Source organism: Podarcis muralis, chromosome 7 (genome assembly GCF_964188315.1).
Source record: "Podarcis muralis chromosome 7, rPodMur119.hap1.1, whole genome shotgun sequence".
Classification (NCBI taxonomy): Eukaryota; Metazoa; Chordata; class Lepidosauria; order Squamata; family Lacertidae; genus Podarcis; species Podarcis muralis.
In genome coordinates this window covers 76,690,700-76,710,111 of record NC_135661.1, presented here as the reverse complement: position 1 = coordinate 76,710,111, position 19,412 = coordinate 76,690,700, and the positions used below count along the sequence as shown (strand labels likewise).

At 45.8% G+C, this 19,412-nt stretch overlaps 1 protein-coding gene and 1 pseudogene across 4 annotated transcripts in view; one reads left to right on the top strand and one right to left on the bottom strand.

Moving 5' to 3' along the window:
- LOC144328560 (interferon-inducible GTPase 5-like) overlaps positions 1-19,021 on the bottom strand; it is a 71,798-nt gene extending 52,777 nt beyond the window's left edge. The window contains exons 1-6 of one of the 3 annotated variants that reach the window (XM_077932528.1): positions 18,876-19,021; positions 17,143-17,582; positions 16,244-16,510; positions 13,821-13,951; positions 12,471-12,594; positions 6,711-11,652 (exon numbers count right to left, since the gene is read on the bottom strand). In XM_077932528.1, coding sequence (XP_077788654.1) covers positions 10,224-11,651 — 1,428 coding nt within the window. In that variant the 5' untranslated portion in view covers position 11,652; positions 12,471-12,594; positions 13,821-13,951; ... (1 more) ...; positions 17,143-17,582; positions 18,876-19,021 and the 3' untranslated portion in view covers positions 6,711-10,223. Of the gene's footprint in view, positions 1-6,710; positions 11,653-12,470; positions 13,432-13,820; positions 13,952-16,243; positions 16,627-17,142; positions 17,583-18,875 lie in introns of those variants that run through there. The other 2 variants (XM_077932529.1, XM_077932532.1) reach the window with 2 other exon arrangements.
- LOC144328566 (interferon-inducible GTPase 5-like) lies at positions 909-5,130 on the top strand (annotated as a pseudogene). The gene is made up of 2 exons (XR_013393805.1): positions 909-1,142; positions 2,677-5,130. The product of XR_013393805.1 is annotated as an interferon-inducible GTPase 5-like (transcript).
- Positions 19,022-19,412: the final 391 nt, after the last annotated feature.

The window sequence follows — 19,412 nt, the reverse complement described above, 5'->3', positions numbered from 1 at the left end:
AGGCATTCGTCTTGCGGGGTACCACTGTACTCCCCAGTCAACTCAACAGGACAGAAAGGATTTGCAGGCAGAGGACAGTTTGAAACTTTCCCTCTCCACCCCATGATTCTGATGATAATCCCTCTCCCCCCAATGCTGCTGTTAAGTTTAGGGGAGAAGCTCAAGAGCAGCAGGAGATCTAACATCATTGGGATCACAAGCCTGCCAGCTGAGGAAGGGGAAAGCAGGCTGGGAGGGAAGGACTTTGAAGGACCTCTGTTAAGACTTACTTGCTCCTCGAGATCCTTGACAAACAGTTGTTTGAGGATAGGAGGATAGGATAGTTTGCCTTCTCACTTCAGCTGCTCACACTCTCTCCTGTCCTCTCTGGACTTTGCAGCAGAAGAGCTAGAAGATCTCAACAGACTGATGCTCTAGTTCTTGTGAATTGGTGCTAGCAACAGGAAATCTGTGGTCTGCCCTCAGCTAGGCTTTGAGCATAACAAACAGGTGCAGAAGAGGCTGTGGTTGCTCGCTGCCTGGACCCCCTCCCTCCTGTTTAGAATTTTGAATGTCAAGAGAGTCTGTGCCCTAGGTCCAGGTTCCAATTCCATGTTTGCCTCATTGCTACTTGGTAGAAGGCTCAGGAGAACTTTAGCACAGTGCATTTCCTTCAGATGACAGACCAATGGAGGCTCATTGCCTCGTTGTCATTATCTGTTTGCCACTCGTACAAGCAGTGGTGTAACTGTGTAAGATTAGAGAGGATGGGGTGGTCTCATACTGATACATGGTTTTAGATGAGGCCTACTAAAATGCCTTGTGGGGAGAGGGTGAGAATGTGGCCATGGTAGATGGGAGCAGAAACTGCATCCTGTTTACTAGTTTTCCTCTCCCCACACCTGGCCAGCAACACAGTTCTGCGCAAACAATCTCCTTCTGGCCAGGAATGCGGCTTCGGCTATCTGTTGCGTTCTTATCTCATCCTCGCTGGCTACCTTCGCTTTCCTTTTTGCTTTTAGTAGTGTGAGGGTCAGGAGGGAGAGAGGGTATAAAAGGGAGACGGCGGGAGATAGCAGGACGGAGAAAAGCGCGAGAAACCTCGAAGCAAAACCTCCAAGAAGAGGACTGAGCTTGGCTGCAAAATATAAGTGCGGCAGCAGGTAAGAAGTTGAACTTTTCTCCTCGTTCTAGAATGATTTCCGTTTCTTTTTGAGCTTCTTTGCGTTAAAGGAGACTCTGAGCTCCTTGCTTGGTGGGGATGGCAGAAACAATTGCTGTTGCTGTTGTTTACCTTTTATTTGTTTTGTTTTTTACATTTTTATTGTTATTATATTAACCATTACATTATAGCTATTGTGATATCATATCATATCATATCATATCATATCATTAACAATAATATTATTGTTAACAATGATGTTCGAGAAGGCTGCTCTTCTTCCCCGCGGCAAATAACATGCCATCACCAGGGAGCAAGCAGAGCTCGTGCTGCTATAAAGGTGTCCCCCTCTTCCCGCCCCCCCCCCGCGCCCGAGTTTAATAAAAGGCGTCTATCAGCATTGCAATGTAGTTCATGCCCCCACCCGCTTTGTCAGGGCTGCGTCTCAGCACTTGCTGGTGTGTAAAAATGGTATCTGCGCCACTTCTGATTAGAAAAACTGCATGGCAAGGGTTCGAGGCAGAGCAGGGCAGAAGATGCTGGAGCTTCTCTTGGTTCTGGGTAGGTGCTGCCTGATGAGCCTGGATAGCTCAGTTGGTTAGACCATGGTGCTGATAACACTCAAGGTTGCAGGTTCAATCCCTGTATGGACCAGCTGCATATTCCTGCATTGCAGGGGGTTGGACTAGATGATCCTCAGGGTCCCTTCCAACTCTACAGTACTATGATTCTGTGACTTTCCCATAGCTCTTTTTTCCTATAGCTGTATTTCATTTATTTATTTATCCGTTATATGTATATAGCTTTCAGGACAAGATAATGTTGCTGATAATGGGTTGTCTTCAACTAACATTTACTCAGAGTAGACCTATTAAAATTAATGGATCTTCTGCATGGTTATTAATTTCAGTGAGTCATGAGTCATCGCTGAGTAAAGGTTAGTTGACAAGAACCCAATGTGGATATTTCCCCCAGTATTGAGTATTGCCCTTTAAGAATATTTCTGGGCTCTTTCTGCATCACTTATTCCAACCCTCTGGCTCCTTTTTTCACCTCCCCCTTGATGACATTTTTAAAAACATTCTTCTTTTTATTGGTGACTTTTGTAAAAGTGGCAGGGCAAGACTTGCCCAGAATATACGAGGGATATGCACAGTGCATTGACTTATTTATTTATGAAGTGTTTTATCCAAAGTTTTATCCAAAAAAGGGAATCTTTAGTGGGGTGTAAATGCTTCCTTTAGACACATCTCTGGAGGGATGAATAATTTGAGTTCAAAAAAGATCCACATCCCACATAAACATGTTTTAAGGGTTATGTGTGAATGCATTTTTGAGAGATTGACAACAGGCACAATTCTTCACTTTATTGAAATACTACCAGCTGCTGCTCAAACAACCCACTGGTCTTAGAGATATGTCCTATGTAAATTGATTCCCCCACCCCCACCCCACAAACCATGGATTGTAAATATGTCCATAAAAGTGTGTCGAAGGCTATCATTTAACTATTATAGTTTTCTTTTCTTTCTCAGATAAACTGAGCCACAAGGAATCACTGTCATGGATCCTGCTGTAACAATAGAAACAACAGAAAAACAATGTGTTGTAACAACAGAAACCTTAAGAAAAGACCTTGCTGAAGTGAAGACTGCTTTGGAGAGAAAAACATTTGAAGCTGTTTCAGCTGAAGCTAAAGAGCAGTCAAATTTATTAAAGAACATGACGTTGGAAATTGCCATCACAGGAAGAGCAGGTGCCGGGAAATCATCTTTTGTCAATGCCCTGCGAGGAATGGAAGATGATGAAAAGGGTGCAGCTCCGACGGGGGTGACAGAAACAACAATGGAGCCACAGGAATATACACACCCTGCATTCCCCAAAGTCAAAATTTGGGATCTACCAGGAATTGGAACAAATAAGTTTAGTGCAAAGGAATACCTAAAGAAGGTCAATTTCAGCAAGTATGATTTTTTCATCATCATCGCCTCAGGGCGCTTCACTGAGGATGACACCAAAACTGGCTCTTGAGATCCGTAAAACTAAGAAGAAATTCTACTATGTGCGCAGCAAAGTGGATATTGATATAGATAACTACAGGCGGTCAAAACGCATCAAAGGGGAAGGCACGCATGAGATGATGCAAGCTGAGAAGAAGACTCTTGACATTATACGGAAAGATAGCTATGATAATTTGAAGGCATTAGGTGAGTCTTCTCCAAGGGTCTTTCTGATATCAAGGTGGTATTTGAGCAAGTATGATTTCCCCCTGCTTCAAGAGACCTTTGAAAAGGAACAGGATGAAATCAAGAGAGTTATTATGTGTCTTCCAATTTTAACAAAAGATAGCATTACAAAGAAAAAGGCTGCTATGAAGAGCCTGATATGGAAAACAGCCATGGTGAGTTGTACTGTTGGGTTGATTCCTCTCCCATTCCTCTCGCTTGGTTGTGACATTGGCATTGTGGTTTCGATAATGATACATATGTGCAAAGTTTTTGGCTTGGATGAAAATTCTCTCAATATACTAGCAAATCGTGTGGGGAAACCTGTTGAGGAGTTGAAATCTGTTATTGAACATACCCCAAGCGCCGGTATGATCACAACAGAATTTGTCATGGATATCTTGAAGAGGTCAGCAATGTGGGGAGCAATCACAGTGGTAGAGGCAGTTCTGGATTTCATACCTGTGTTGGGGTCTCTCTATGGTGGGGGCAGTTCTTTTGCTACCACATTCTGCTTGCTGAAGAATTTCCTGGAAAACGCTGTGAAAGATGCAGAGAAAGTTCTGGCAAAGGCTGCTGAGCCCAAGAGACGCAAGTAAACAGCCAATACATCTACCTGGGAAGAGACATCCAGGTACAACATGCGTTATCTCCTCTTTCTACCACAGCACCAACCAATTGCTTTCTTCACAAGTTCGACTTCTGGTCTTGCAAGATGGCATCCTAGCATGCTCCCTTTCTTACTCTTCAGCTCAGCACGCGTAGGGTTGCCATATAGTGGTACCTTGGGTTACATACACTTCAGGTTACAGACTCCGCTAACCCAGAAATAGTACCTTGGGTTAAGAACTTTGCTTCAGGATGAGAACAGAATTTGTGCTCCTGTGGCGCGGCAGCAGCAGGAGGCCCCATTAACTAAAGTGGTGCTTCAGGTTAAGAACAGTTTTAGGTTAAGAATGGACCTCTGGAACAAATTAAGTACTTAAACCGAGGTACTACTGTATTTCAAAAAGTGAAAATCTGGACACAAAAGTTATAGAAATTTTGCTTATTGGGAGAGGGGCAAAGTTATAGAGATGGGGTAGGCAAAGTTGATGAGTTTTTTTGGCAAAATCTCCCAAAAACAAAAGAAGTTTCTGAGCTATTTTTAAGGAAATTCACCCGAAAAAATCAACACTTCTGACATTTCACAGAAAGAGGTTTTTGAGCTATTTTAAAGGAAATTCACCAAAAAAACACCCCAACACTTCTGACATGGCTTGCCATGGTTTTCCATATGTTTTCACATTTTTTTCAAAAATTCTGCCTGGACACTACTTCCAGCGGACAAATCCCAGACATAAGGCAGCCCTATTGTAGCAATGGTTAATCAGTAGACTGCCTGGGCAATTTTTGTCCAGATAAGATGTTTCTTATATCCTACCTGTCAGTGTTAAAACGATGGATGTCTCCCCCTCTAACTGCAGCAAATCTGCAGCAGCCAAACATAAAGAATGGAGAAAGGAAGAGAAGAGAAATGGCTTCAGAGAGTTCTATTGCTGATAGGCTTAATTTAATTGTGATGCAGAATTAATGTCTGAAGGATAATTTAGGAAAGGCGAATCTTAAAATTACAGCCCTGGATCAAAAAGCTACTGATCTTAATGAGGAGATATCAAAATCTGAAGCAGTTGAAATTAAACAAGATCTAACACAGATATCGTCTTGGGTGGGATCCTGCGAGACATGCTTATCCATGCAAAAATATACTATATAGTTTTGTAGCTTTTAGTATATTTTGTGGTTATTTTGTTATTGTGGTTTTAAAAATGTTTTAATGTATTCTCTTCCTCCTTTGATTGCTATTCTTTCATTTTCCCTTATTTACTTAATCTAAATGAAATAATAAATATTAAAATTATAAGAAATTGTATTTTTCTGAATCCTCCCTACTGCAATTATTTCCCCAACTGTTCTAATTTTTGTTTTAAAAAATCATTTAATCAAGGCGTAGGAAAGCTATAGGCAACAGTCCAAATTTAGGTGTCCTAACCTGAACAAGCTTGTTTTCTCTCAGCCTCCTTGTTGTAATGATTAATCTTTTCTTTACTTCACCAGCTGGGTGGGTGGGTAGGGGAAGCCTGAGCCTTTGGGGAGGGTTTTTTCTCTGGAAGTAAGCATACACATACCCACAAATTTCCTTGTATTTTAGGATGCTATGAAACAGAGAAAGACTGGTTCATCTTCAACATAGTTGGAGTAGAGGGAGTTTTGGGTGTCCTCCTGCCACAAATAACTCCAGATAGGTGCTTCTTATTCTATGTTTTTGAGGGATATGTGCTTTTTATTTTCCTTTTTTCGTTTCTTGGTTTTTGAGAAAACAAAGAAAGCAGAGATGACATCATCAGAACAAACACGACTTCAAAGCAGGTCTCTGTCCATATCAGAGCTTGGAACTAGTTCAAGTTCAACATGTCTGTAAAAGAACTAATTCCCATTCATGTTCATCCCTTTATGAAACAAACCAGTTCTGTTTATGTTCAGTTCACTTCAAGTTCATCCAAATTATCCTTTGCAAAAAAAAATTGTAGAAATACTCTAAAGCATTTAGAAAGTGACAATGAACTTGAAGATGAGCCAGAAATCATTCTTCATTTTGCCCCAATATCAACTTAATTCATGTTTACTTTGCCCAGCAATTATGGGAACTACTTTCACATGTAGTTCAGATGTTTTTCAAACTACAGTGGTACCTCGCAAGACGAATGCCTCGCAAGACAAAAAACTTGCTAGACCAAAGGGTTTTTTGTTTTTTGAGCTGCTTCGCAAGACGATTTTCCCTATGGGCTTGCTTCGCAAGACAGAAACGTCTTGCAAGTTTGTTTCCTTTTTCTTAAAACCGTTAATACAGTTGCGACTTGACTTCGAGGAGCAACTCATAGAACATGGTGTGGTAGCCTTTTTTGAGGTTTTTAAAGACTTTGGTGATTTTTGAAGCTTTTCCAAAACTTTCCCGACACCGTGCTTCGCAAGACGAAAAAAATCGCAAGACGACAAAACTCGCGGAACGAATTAATTTCGTCTTGCGAGGCACCACTGTAATTCAGTGCACATTGAACTTGTTCATTCCAAGCACTAGCCAATTGTTTTTGAGATTGTTATAGTCCATGTGTGATTTTACCAGCTGCTGAGATAAAAATCCAAGTTTTTCCAGCTGTCGGAGGTGGTTACACTGACAGCTACTAGCAGCTGCACTAAGAGATGGCTATGCATCAAGCTGGGAGTCAGCAACACCATCCTCAGAATGCAACTTTTCTGTGAAGCCTTACAGCAATGCCCCTACTGGCTGCCAACACAAATAAACATACAAAGTAATATAGTTTTTATTGACAAATAGCGAAACACTGTCACAGTCCGGGTTACAGGCAGTTGGAGTCCTGGCTCGGTATGTCGGGACAGGGGTAGAAGACGGGAAGCAGGAATCAGCAGTCCAGGGGTCAGGAAGCCAAGAGTCCACGAATCAGGAAACCGGGAGTAGGGAAGCCAAGAGTCCAGGGGTCAGGAAACCAGGAGTCAGGAAACCGAAGCACAGCTAGGTGGGTAGTGTGTTGCTGTGGCAAAGAGCCAGAGGGAACTTCTGGTCTTATATACCCCTCCCGGCCCTTGCCACCAGGTGTTAAGAGTCTTCTGTCAAGCCTCCCCTGTGCAGCAGCGCCTTGCCCTTCCAGGCCAAACTCAGGAAGGCCCCAATCCTGCGAGGCCCTACCAGTCACAGGGCCTGGCTCCTGCACGCACTCCTGACAAACACATTCCAACTCACTCTCACTAGGTGTGACCAAGTATCTGTGCATTAATTACTCTGTACTGTCTCTGCTGATATCCGTGTTTTGGGTTCCACACAACTCTAACCAAAGGGAATAAATAACATGCCATCACCAGGGAGCAAGCAGAGCTGGTGCTACTATAAGAGTTGTAAGTAACTGCTCTGAAATCAACGCGGGTCTCCCTTTCGAGCGGTGACGCGTGTTCATTCGACATCCCCCTCTGCAGCTGCTACGAGGCTGCCTTCCTGCTCCTCTCGCCTCCTGCCTCTTTCCCTTTTGGGGGTTTGGCAGAGTGGAGGGGGGAGCTCTTTGGAAGCAGGCAGAGCTAGGTGATCTGGCGCCCCTGGCAGAACCATCCAGATTGCGCCCCATAGCCACAGACAAATTTCCGTCTCTCCTCCACCCATTCAGTTCCTCATGCACTTCACCTTGTAATGAATTCTTTCACAGAAAAGCCAATATTTAATTTATTATTTCTTAATAAAAGGTTTCAGCAAAGAAAATGACATTTTGATGTGAGTTGACAGGTGTGTTTCTTAATGTACTGTAATTCAGTTGCAAAACAATACACAGATAGGCCTAAATGGAACGTAGAAACCATATCATACGGATTTGATGCACAATGATAACTTTCTGGTCTCAGAGCCGGAGGTGTTGGAGATCCCAGATCTCTCCACTGGTGCACACAGCCCTCCCTTCCAGGCTGCTCTTCGCCCGCATACCCAACACACACCTCAAGAGAGAGACCTCATTCATTAGCCACTCCCGCTCGTTTCCCGACTCTTCTCTCACCTTGGATGCCAGGATAAGAAGGAAAATGGCTCCCATGCCATTCTTTCCCTTATTCCCTCCCTGAAGGGAAGATGGTGGGGAGGGGGGGAGAGAGAAGGGACCCAACTTCGGGCCAACTTTCCAATCTGGACCCTGCTCTACGCTCCCCCCCTCCCCGGACATGTTTGTTTCGAAGGTTTTTGACTTCCTCACTTTCCTCTCCCAACTCCCCACCACCACCCTTTCCTCTCCCAGCGACACCAACAAGAAATCTCAGCAGCCCCCCCAGGTGATTTCCAGACATGAGCCTGAGGAAAAGTCTCTCACCCCTAAAAAACTTCAGAGGGGGAGAGAGAAGGGGAAAGGAAATAAAGGTTTGCTGAGGGATCAAGAGGCGAGGAATTTGTGTCTGGTCCTTCCACAGCTTGGGGAGAAGGAGGGGGGGAGTTACAACCATTTGGGGGTGGGGAGGCCCCATTGCTGAAAGTGCGCCTTGGGTTACAACATGTTTTGGTTTACAGCCAGACCTCTGGAATGGATTATGTTTGTAAACCAAGGTACCACTGTAATGTGCAGCTTGGGGGAGGGGGGAAGTGGGTGGGGAATTTAGACGCATAAGGGGAATCTGGTTATTACTTACTTAAATAAGTGGTGTTCAACCAGGGTGCCATGGCACCCTGGAGAGCCTTGAATGATGGTCAGGGGTGCCGTGGGCAACACTGGCCTCCATCCCTCTTTCTTCCCTCCCTCCTCCAAAGGCTTGAAGAGCTGTTTGTTGCAGCAACCCTGGCTACAAGTTCCCCAGGTGAAAGGTGCCTCTGGGCTGGCCAGGGGGTGCTGGTTTCCAGGAGCTGAGGCAGGGCCTCAGGGTAAGCAGGCAAGTGGGTGAAGGAGCCCAGACAGACCACCAGCCCTTGGTTTTGGGAATGGACAGACAAGTCTCAGGGCCCTGTGGGGCAGTGTGAGGAGGCACCTCTATTGAGGGCAGGAGGGTGGCAGCTCAGAGAGGACAGGCAGCAGCAGTGGCTGCCAGAAGACTCCCAAGGAGAGGGGAGAGGAGGCTGAGGGAAGACTTCACAAGGGGGGGGGGGCTGTTTGAAAAAGGGTGAGAAGCTGCCAGCTCTGCAGGCAAGGGGTGACATAACTGGGCTCCTTAGCCCCACAGGGATGCTGCAAAAAGAAGATACTTGGTCAAAGGAGCCGTGGACTCAAAAAGGTAGAAAACCTCTGACTTAAATGACAAGCAGGGGCAGAATTTACATACCCCTCTAAAGGAGGGGTGCACTTTTAAAAAATACTTAAATAAAACTGCCCCAACCCCTTCTTCTTTTTGAGCAGACCTTCTTCTTCTGCACCTTCAGACTGATAACTCTTTGTTGTATCTTTCTAAAAACACTTAAGGTTTAATGATCGGTGTAATGGGCACAGCCTCCATCCCCAATCTAAAAAAAAAATCAAAAACCAGGAAGTGCCGTTTCTTAAAATGCTGAGAGTCCCCTTCCTCATGTCCCTCTCTATATTCGGAGCTCTTGGGCTCTGCTCCTGTGTCCTGGGCTGGCTGGATGCAGAGGAGAGGGGGGAGGCACCAGTTGGGGAACACCCAAGGGAACCCCCAGGTGAAGAATCTCAGAGCCAAGGGATTGGGGGTGGGTGTGTATCTGAAGAAGTGTGCATGCACACGAAAGCTCATACCAAGAACTAACTTAGTTGGTCTTTAAGGTGCTACTGGAAGGATTTTTTTTTGTTTTGACTATGGCAGACCAACACGGCTACCTATCTGTAACTGAACCTTTGGAAAGAGTCTGCCTAAGTCCCCCAAGGCCATTTCCCTCATGTGAGGAGAGGACAGGGCTCCATTGCCAGTATTTTAAAGTCATTCACTGGCTGATCCAGTTGCTTTCTGCCCATGGAATGGAGTGAGGGGCAGCAGCCATCTTGTCCACCTCAGGCAACAAAACGTCTTGTGTTGATTCTTCCTCAGAGAATAGATGTCGGGGATTGTGAATGTGGGGGAGACAGGGGGCCAGGAGGCTGACCCAGGAAAGGGAGTCACTGGTTTATGGGGCTGGGAGCCACCTGACAGGCAGCAGCCAGACCAGGCAGAGGAGGAGGAAGAAGAGTTAGGGCAGGATGTGGTGGAGGAAGAAGAAACTGTTCAGGCAAGGGATGGGCCGGTTGACTCCCCGCCTTCCCCTGCTCCGCCATCTCCTAGAACCAGGAGGGGCTTGAAGAGGAATGAGCAGCAGTGGCTTCCATACAGAAGTCGCCCTGTGGGAGCTGCTGTCAGTGTTTCTCTGGCCAACTACCAGCCTTGCAGCTTCCTGAGCTGCTGACTATTATGTTCCAGTGTGTTTTAACCAAAACAGCAAAACCACACATGCAAAAACCCAAAATAAAAACAAGAACAAAAATAAGCCAATTATCCCCCACCCCCACAAAGGAAGAATAGAAGGGTGGTCTGCCTAGGGCTATGGGTTCCAGGGCTTTCTTTCGAACCCTTTCAGCATCCTCAGCTAGATCATTCAAGAAGTTTGACAGCATCAAATAAGTGGTGGCAAAAGACACCCCTGCTGCTGCCAAGCTTCTAACTAGCGAAGGCGGGAATAATTCTTTTGCATTATTGGTTATTTTCTTTATAACCAGATCGATGGTAATTTCTTTCTCCTGAGGAGACTTCATCACGGCCTTCAGTTCTTCAACAGGCTTCCCGGCCAATTTGGCCTTCCTAGCTAAGGAGCCATCATCCAGCTCAAACATCTTGTAGAAGGCAACCATGGACCAACGCAAGAGGGCAACATCACAAGCCAGAGGAAGGCCTGGAATGAGATCAGCATTGATGCCAGCAGATGCCAGGGATATTTTCCACAGGTGGCTCTTCAGCGCAGATTTCTTCTTTTCTGTGAATTCAGGGGAAAACATGGGAAGGCTGAGCAGGAATGCAAGTCTCTTCAGGCTGGGCAGATCTTTCTCCAAGGTCTCCACCAGTCGGGGGAAATCATACTTGGCAAGGTCCCAGGAAGAGATCAGAAAGCTCTGGTGACTGGAGTCCTTGAAGTTTAGCAAGTTCTTATTGCACTCATCCCTGATCGTTTGAATGGCTTTATCTTCACTGAAAGTTTTAGGATAATCCCTTTTCATGCTGGACATATCTATATCCATTTTGGAGCGTACAAAATAAAACAACTTATTCATCCGTTGGATCTCCTGAGCAAGTTCAATGTGGCAATTTCGGAACCTTGTGGAACCTACAATGATAAAGAAGTCATATCTGGGGAAATCCACCTTCTTAAGGTAACTCTCTGGTGAAAAACCTGGGGATCCAATTCCTGGCAAGTCCCAAAATTTCACTTTGGGATAGTTAGGATGCGAATAAGCATTTGGATTCAGTGTGGTTTCTGTTACTCCTACAGGGGCGGCACCATCACCTTCTGCCTTCAGGCCTCGGAGAGCATTGATGAGGGATGATTTCCCAGAGCCCGTCTCTCCAGTGATGGCAATGTGAAGCTCAGTGTTTTCCAAATCCTCCAGCTCCTCTTTTACCTCAAAAGCTGCTTCCTTCATTCCACCACCACGGAAAGCCTCCATAAACTTCTCATATATCTCGGTTGCTATCTTGAAAAGTTTACCGGGGTCTTCGTACACGCCTGTATTTTTCAATATAGCCTGGAAAATCTCAAACAAGGATGAAAGTTTTTCCTCATATGAATTCATCCTAGAAGAAAAAGGGAGAGCTCAGAAAGGCTTTGTCAATACTATTGACCCATCTAGCTGGGAAACTCAATGATGATTTACACTTAGCTCAAATATAAATATTTTATGCTCAGCAAAAAATGTTTGAATTTTGATATTGTGGGTATTGGGGAATTAACATCTGTTGGAGTGTTAATGTTGTGAGCCCTTCCATCTTGTGCTGAGGTGGTGGGTGGGTGTGCAAACACAGCACCATATATCAAAAAGACACCACAGTTTCCAGCGGCTTTCCACTGGAAGATTCCAAGGCAAGTGTTGGCACTCTTGAAGTCTCTCCCTACACAGGTGATGGGGTGTTTGTTTGAGGCGGCAGGAAATGAAGAGTTTTGAGCAAGATTTGCTGGGAGGAGGAAGGAGGAAGAAAGACTGGGATCCATCTTGGGCAGGCTGGCTGCAGGCTGACTGGGAGAAATGCCCTGGGGCTGCACTACTGTGGGGGGACAAATCCTTCTTGAAAAGAGCATGCTGTAAGATCTGGACTCCCTCCGTGCAGACTGAAAATAGGGTAAATAGGTGAATTTCTTAAAGTCTCTGCTGTGTCTCAATTCTGCAAAGGACCACAGACCCCATGGGCTCTTGCCACTGCTTGGCAGACAGAGGGAGGTTTTCTAAGTCTGCTTCAGAAGCATGCCATTTGCTTCCCAATGCTGCTATAAACCTTAGGGGAAAGCTCAAGAGGAGCAGAAGATCAAACATCATTAGGATCGCAAGGCTGCCAGCTGAGCAAGGGGAAAGCAGGCTGGGAGGGAAAGACTTTGAAGGGCCTCTGTTAAGACTTACTTGCTCCTTGAGATCCTTTACAAACAGTTGTTTGATGATAGGATAGTTTATCTTCTCACTGCAGCTGCTCACACTCTCCTGTTCTCTCTGGACTTTGTGGCAGAAGAACTAATTCAGAGTTTTGCTGAAAAACAAAGCAATTGTCCAAGTCTCATGGCAAACACAGTGAAAAACATTGAGATGGGCAGACCTCAGAAGGCTGTTGAACCAACTTTGTCTTTCTCAGTTAGGCTGAGATGCATCCCATAACAGGAAGCATAGGGTAGATCCACTCAGTGATGTAACTTGGGGGGGGGGTGTCAGCGGGGTGGTTGTCTCGGGCACAAGTTTTTAGGGGGCACAACCTGAAATGTACTCAGAGTCCTGTAGTGATTTCATGCTCTTTATTGCAGCTTGTAAAACAGTGATTGAATTGCCCCCCAAATCTCATGCTTCTTATATACATTATTTACACAATGAGTCCCATCTGATTGGCTGGTTCTGCTTACCTCCTGGAGCCTGATTGGTCTTTTCCTGCAGGCCAATCAGTTGTTGCATTCTAGAATCCTACTTGCCTATTTGTTCTAGGATCCAAGCTTAGTACATAACACACCCAGATGCAGGTAACGCAGGGGACGGGGGGGGGGGCAGGTGAAGTAGAGAGTGACAGTGGATGGGGCAGATGTGGGGGGGCAGAGACAGGTGGAGCAGGCATGGAAGGGCTGACCTCAGTGCAGCCTGGCCCAGGACTCCTCTCTGTGGGTGGCGCCAACCCATGGTACACCACTGCTCCCAACTACACATTTTTGTCCAAGTGCACTCTAAAAAGCAAACAAGCAGACTTTGGGCACCAAAATATATATGACACAGTTGAGTCCAGGAAAAAGGAAGCCCTGCTGGTCCCAGAGGATATTTGCAAATCTTTTTAGTAAATAGGGAAGAGGAACAGAGAAAGATGAAGGACAGCACTATGTGGCGTGACAGCTTCCAAAGAGCTTCTCTCTCCATTGTGCCAACCCAAGGGAAAGGAAAAGAAACAGGTGCCAGGAGGAGGAGGAGGAGGGCAGCCTCATAGCAGCTGCAGAGGGATGTGTCAAATTAACACGCAGCATCCTTTGAGAGGGAGACCCGTGTTGGCTTCAGAGCAGTTACTTAAAGCTCTTATAGTAGCACTAGCTCAGCAGTGATGGCATGTTATTTATTCCCTTTGTAGAAGGGCAGCCTTTTCCAACACTAAAAATAGTAATAATAAAGAATTCTGCCATTCCCGCCCCCCGCCCCCCGCAAGGAGCTCAGAGTCTCCTTTAATGCAATCAAGCTCAAAAAGAAATGGAAATTAGCATAGTTCCAGGAGAAAATTCGGCTCCTCACCTGCTGCCCGTCCGATTTCTTGAATCAAAGCTCAGTCCACTCCTCTAAGGTTTCGCTTCCAGGTTTCTTAACACTTTTCTCCTTCAAACTCTCTTCCTTTCTCTCTTTTATTCCCTCTTCTGTTCTTCGCACTATTAAAAGCAAATACTAAAGTGAAGATGCGGGCGAAGAAAATGTAAGATTGCTAGAGAGTTCAAAACTTCCCCTCCCCTTCCAGGTCTCTTAACACTTTTCACCTTCCAACTCTCTTCCTTCCTTTCTTTTATGCCCTCTCCCTCCTGGTTGTATGAGCAGCAGATGGTAGTATTTCAAAAAAAGGGAAGACTTGTGCCTGTTGTCGATCTCTCAGAAATCTATATGTGCATGCATTCACACCTAACCCTTAAAACATATTTGTGTGAGGTGTGGATCTTTTTTGAACTCAAATTGTTCATCCCACAAGAGATGTGTCTAAAGCAGGGCTCTGCAACCCGCGGCTCCAGAGCCGCATGTGGCTCTTTTACATCTTTGCCGCGGCTCCGGGGCGGATACTAGTGAGGGGAGGAGGCGCATTGTGCGCTCCAACACTCCTCACTGTGGCAGGTGCTGTACTGGCTGTGACGTCGCATGGGGGCGGTGTGTGCGTTAGTCACGCACCGTCCCGACGTCACCTTCCCGCCCGCTGTCAGATCGCGGCTCTGGAGATATATTTGTTTTAAATGTTGCAATGGTTTTGCGGCTCCCAGTTGTTGTTTTTTCTTCGGAAACGGGTCCAAGTGGCTCTTTTTGTCTTAAAGGTTGCAGACCCCTGGTCTAAAGGAAGCATTCACACTTTGGCTAAAACTTTGGATAATACACTTCATAAATAAATAAGCCAATGCACTGTGCGTATCCCTAGTATATTCTAGCCAGGTCTGGCCCTGCCACTTTTACAAAAGTCACCAATAAAAAGAATAATTTTAGAAATGTCACCAAGGGGGGGGGTGAAAAAAGAAGTCAGGGGGTCGAAATAAGTGACGCAGAAAGAGCCCAGAAATATTTTTAAAGTGCAGTACTGGGGAAAATATCCACATCGGGTTCTTGTCAACTAAGTTTTACTCAGCGTAGACTCACTGAAATTAATAACCATGCTTAAGGTTCATTAATTTCAGTAGGTTTACTCTGAGTAAATGTTAGTTGAAGACAACCTATTATCAGCAACATTATCTTGTCCCGAAAGCTATATAAATATAATGAATAAATAAATCAGTGGGGTTTTGTTTGTTTGTCTGTCTGTTTGAATTGATATGGGGAGGCGATTTTGCAGCAGGACTAAGGTGCATGGAGAAGGGAAGTTTCATATTTCGTACCAGTCATGGAAGGACACAGAAAGCCCCGGGAGGGCAACTTGGGAAAGTCGTAGAAACATAGCACTGTAGAGTTGGAAGGGACCCTGAGGGTCATCTAGTCCAACCCCCTGCAATGCAGGAATATGCAGCTGGTCCATACAGGGACCTGCAACCTTGGCGTTATCAGCACCATGGTCTAACCAACTGAGCTATCCAGGCTCATCAGGCAGCACCAACCCAGAACCAAGAGAAGCTCCAGCATCTTCTGCCATGCCTCGAACCCTTGCCATGCAGTTTCTCTAATCAGAAGTAGCTCACAGATACCATTTTTGCACATCAGCAAGTGCTGGGGCACAGCTGTGTTCCTGCTACTTTCTTTCAGGAAAAATACCCATGGGGGGGGGGGGGCTTTGCAGAGGAATATATTGAATTAACACGCGAAAGGGAGACTGGTTGCATTGGCTTCAGGGCAGTTACTTAAAACTCTAAAAGTAGGACTAGCTACTTGTGGCATGTTATTTATTCCCTTTGCCGCGGGGAAAAGGGGCAGCCTTTTAGAACATCATTGTTGATAATAATATTATTGTTTACAATACGATATGATCAGTCATTTTTTTCTGGGGGTGGGACGCAGGGGTACACATACCCCTAAACAGTTTGTTGTTACCAGCTCTGATGGCGGCTTCCTTTCCTTTCCCAGAAAGGAATCAGGAAGATGTTTGTGCACACAACCTCATGCCAATGTGGAAGTTACTGTGAGCTGTGAGCTGAGTAATATGAGGTAATGCATGTTCTTTGCACTTCCAAGTGCAATTCCAAGCATTAGCTAACCCGCAGCAGTGAAACAAACAGCGGAAGAAAGGCAAGGAGTGGAACGCTAACGAATTCCCCCCAAAGCCCCAGATGCAAACGCAGCCGACACAAACTTAAGTAAGGAGACGGTCCCCGAGCGCTTCACCCTTTCTGCGCCCGAATAAACCCCAAAGGCTAAATCAGCTGTCTGGCGCTGGATGAGCCCAAACCCCCTTCGATACGCACTCTCCGCTGGACTATAGGCGACCCTACCCCGGCAAATTACCGCTAAACCAAAGGAAATTGGAGACCCCCACACCGAACCTGATCCGAAGGGCGCGTTCTGTCCTTCAGCGCTCTGCCAAAATGCGAGAAGAGTCCACGGAAGCGCTCAAGCTGCGCTCCAGCAAGTCAGCTGTCGGGCGGCGCTCCGGAGAAAGGTGAATAATCCGAAGGGCGGCAGCGCTTTAGTAGATGCTCGTTGCGCTCCTCTGCGGCTTTAAAAGCTGGCGTCGAAGCTGCTCCCGTGGCCACTCGGTGAGCTCTTCCAAGGCTTAGAGAGAAGCTGCCGCCGAAGCTGCTACTGCGAACCTGAAAAATTAACCTAAAGAAGATGAACAGGAGAATAGAGCCTAATACCAACCTAATACAAACCTTCCAAAAACGTAGGGGCTAGCCGGCGAAAAGAGGGCGAGCCCCTTCTGCGCCGGCCCTAAATAGGGCAGGCCACGCCCCCCCAGCCAGCCGATTGGCTGGCTGGGGGGGAAGACGCGGCCGGGATTCCCCTGTTCTTGCGGGGGCTGAAACCAGCCCCCGCTCACGTGGGGATGGGCGTGAAGCCCGCAACCCCACCTCCTGGGCAGGCCGGAAGTGGCTTTCTTTGCACTTCTGACCATTTACTGTATTTATTTTCCCTGATTTGAACTATAAAATGGTGGTTTTGAATGGTCAAATGAGAGTACCCCTAAACATTTTTTAGGAAAAAACCTCTGGATATAATACGATATGATAATATAATATAATATCACAATAGCTATAGTATAATTAACATAATAACAATAAAAAGGAAAAAAGGCTAAAAAAAAAACCAACCAACCAACCAGCAACAACAATTGTTTCTGCCGCCCCTACCAAGCAAGAAGTTGAGAATCTCCTTTAACGCAAACAAGCTGAAAAAGAAACGGAAATCATTCTAGACCCAGGAGAAAAGTTCAACTCCTTACCTGCTGCCGGACCAATTTTTTGCAGCCAAGCTCAGTCCTCTTCTCGGAGGTTTTGCTTCCAGGTTTCTCGCGCTTTTCTCCGTCCTGCTATCTCCCTCTCTTTCCCTTTTATACCCTCTCTCCCTCCTGATCGTCACACCACTAAAAGCGTGGGGTGTTATCAGTGGGGTTTTGTTTGTTTGTTTGAATTGCTATGGGGAGGCGATTTTGCAGCAGGACTAAGGTGTGGGAGTCATAAAGCCACGGTAAAGGCTTGTAATATTGCAGGATGCCCCCTGACCTCGGCTGACCAGCACTCTGAGCTTTACAATGTATTGGAATGTATTGACCTTAAATGGAGTTGTATTTCCTCTGGGCAGTGATGACCTTATATGGTTTGTGGGTGGGTTAAAGCCTTGACCAGATGAGGTAACGTGAGACATTGGCAAACGGCCATGCGGCTGGAGAGAGACAAAGGATAATAAAAGTTACTGGAGAGGAGAGAAGAAGTTCGAAAGGAGCTGCCCTCCATCCATGAAAATATTGCTGGCTCTCTGTGTCTTTATTTTACGCTAAACTGTGCCATTTGTGACGGCTGGCTCCGACACTAAGGTGCATGGAGAAGGGAAGTTTCATATTTCGTACCACAGTCATGGAAGGACACAGAAAGCCCCGAGAGGGCGACTCGGGAAAGTCGTAGAAACATAGCACTGTAGAGTTGGAAGGGACCCTGAGGGTCATCTAGTCCAACCCTCTGCAATGCAGGAATATGCAGCTGGTCCATACAGGGATCGAACCTGCAACCTTGGAGTTATCAGCACCATGGTCTAACCCACTGAGCTATCCAGGCTTATCAGGCAGCACCAACCCAGAACCGAGAGAAGCTCCACCACCTTCTGCCCTGCCTTGAACCCTTGCCATGCAGTTTCTCTAATCAGAAGTAGCTCACAGATGCCATTTTTGCACGTCAGCAAGTGCTGGGGCACAGCCGTGGTCCTGCTGCTTTCTTTCAGGAATAATACCCATCAAAGGGGGGGGGGGCTCTGCAGAGGGATATATTGAATTAACACGCGAAAGGGAGACATTGGCTTCAGGGCAGTTACTTAAAACTCTAAAAGTAGCACCAGCTACTTGTGGCATGTCATTTATTCCCTTTGCCGCGGGTAAAATGGCAGCCTTCTAGAACATCATTGTTGATAATAATATTATCGTTTACAATACGATACGATCAGTCCTTTTTCAGGGGGGGGCGGGACGCAGGGGTACACCTACCCCTAAACATTTTGTTGTTACCACCTCCAATGGCGGCTTCCTTTCTTTCCCAGAAAGGAATCAGGAAGATGTTAGTGCACACAATTTCATGCCAATGTGGAAGTTACTGTGAGCTGTCAGCTGTGTAATATGAGGTAATGCATGTTCTTTGCACTTTTGTCCATTTATTGTATTTATTTCCCCCGACTTGAACTATAAAATGGTGGTTTTGGATGGTCAAATGAGAATACCCCTAAACATTTTTAAAGGAAAAAGCCACTGGATATAATATGATATGATAATATAATATCACAATAGCTATAATATAATTAATGTAATAACAATAAAAAGGAAAAAAGGTAAAAGATAAAAATAAAAAAGTAAAAGGTAAAAAAAAACCCCAGCAACAACAATTGTTCTGCCAAGCAAGAAGCTCAGAGCCTCCTTTAACGCAAAGAAGCTCAAAAAGAAACGGAAATCATGAGAAAAGTTCAACTCCTTACCTGCTGCTGAACCGATTTTTTGCAGCCAAGCTCAATCCTCTTCTCAGAGGATTTGCTTCGAGGTTTCTGGTGCTTTTCTTCGTCCTGCTATCTCCCTCTGTCTTCCTTTTATACCCTCTCCCTCCTGATCGTCCCACTACTAAAAGCAAAAAAGAAAACGAGGGTAACCAGCGAGGATGAGATAAGATCGCAAGAACTAGCCGAAGCCGCATTCCTGGCCAGAGTCCAAGCAGCCTGTTTACCAACGGGGATGCTGCCTTTTCTGGGAAGTCCCTTTTCTGGGAAGTCTGGGATGCTGCCTTTTCTGGGAAGTCCCTTTTCTGGGAAGTCTGAGATGCTGCCTTTTCTGTGGAAGCATCCCATGGAAGTAAGTAAATATGTTTCCAAACAATGCTAAATAGACACTCATGGCAGCAACCTATTCATCCGCCTGGGAAAACTTGTCAGAATGAACACATCTTCAGTTGTTTCCAGAAATTATGGGTAGTGGGTTCTTGTTGTATCTCTGCAGGAATGCTGTTCCACAGAACAGGGGTT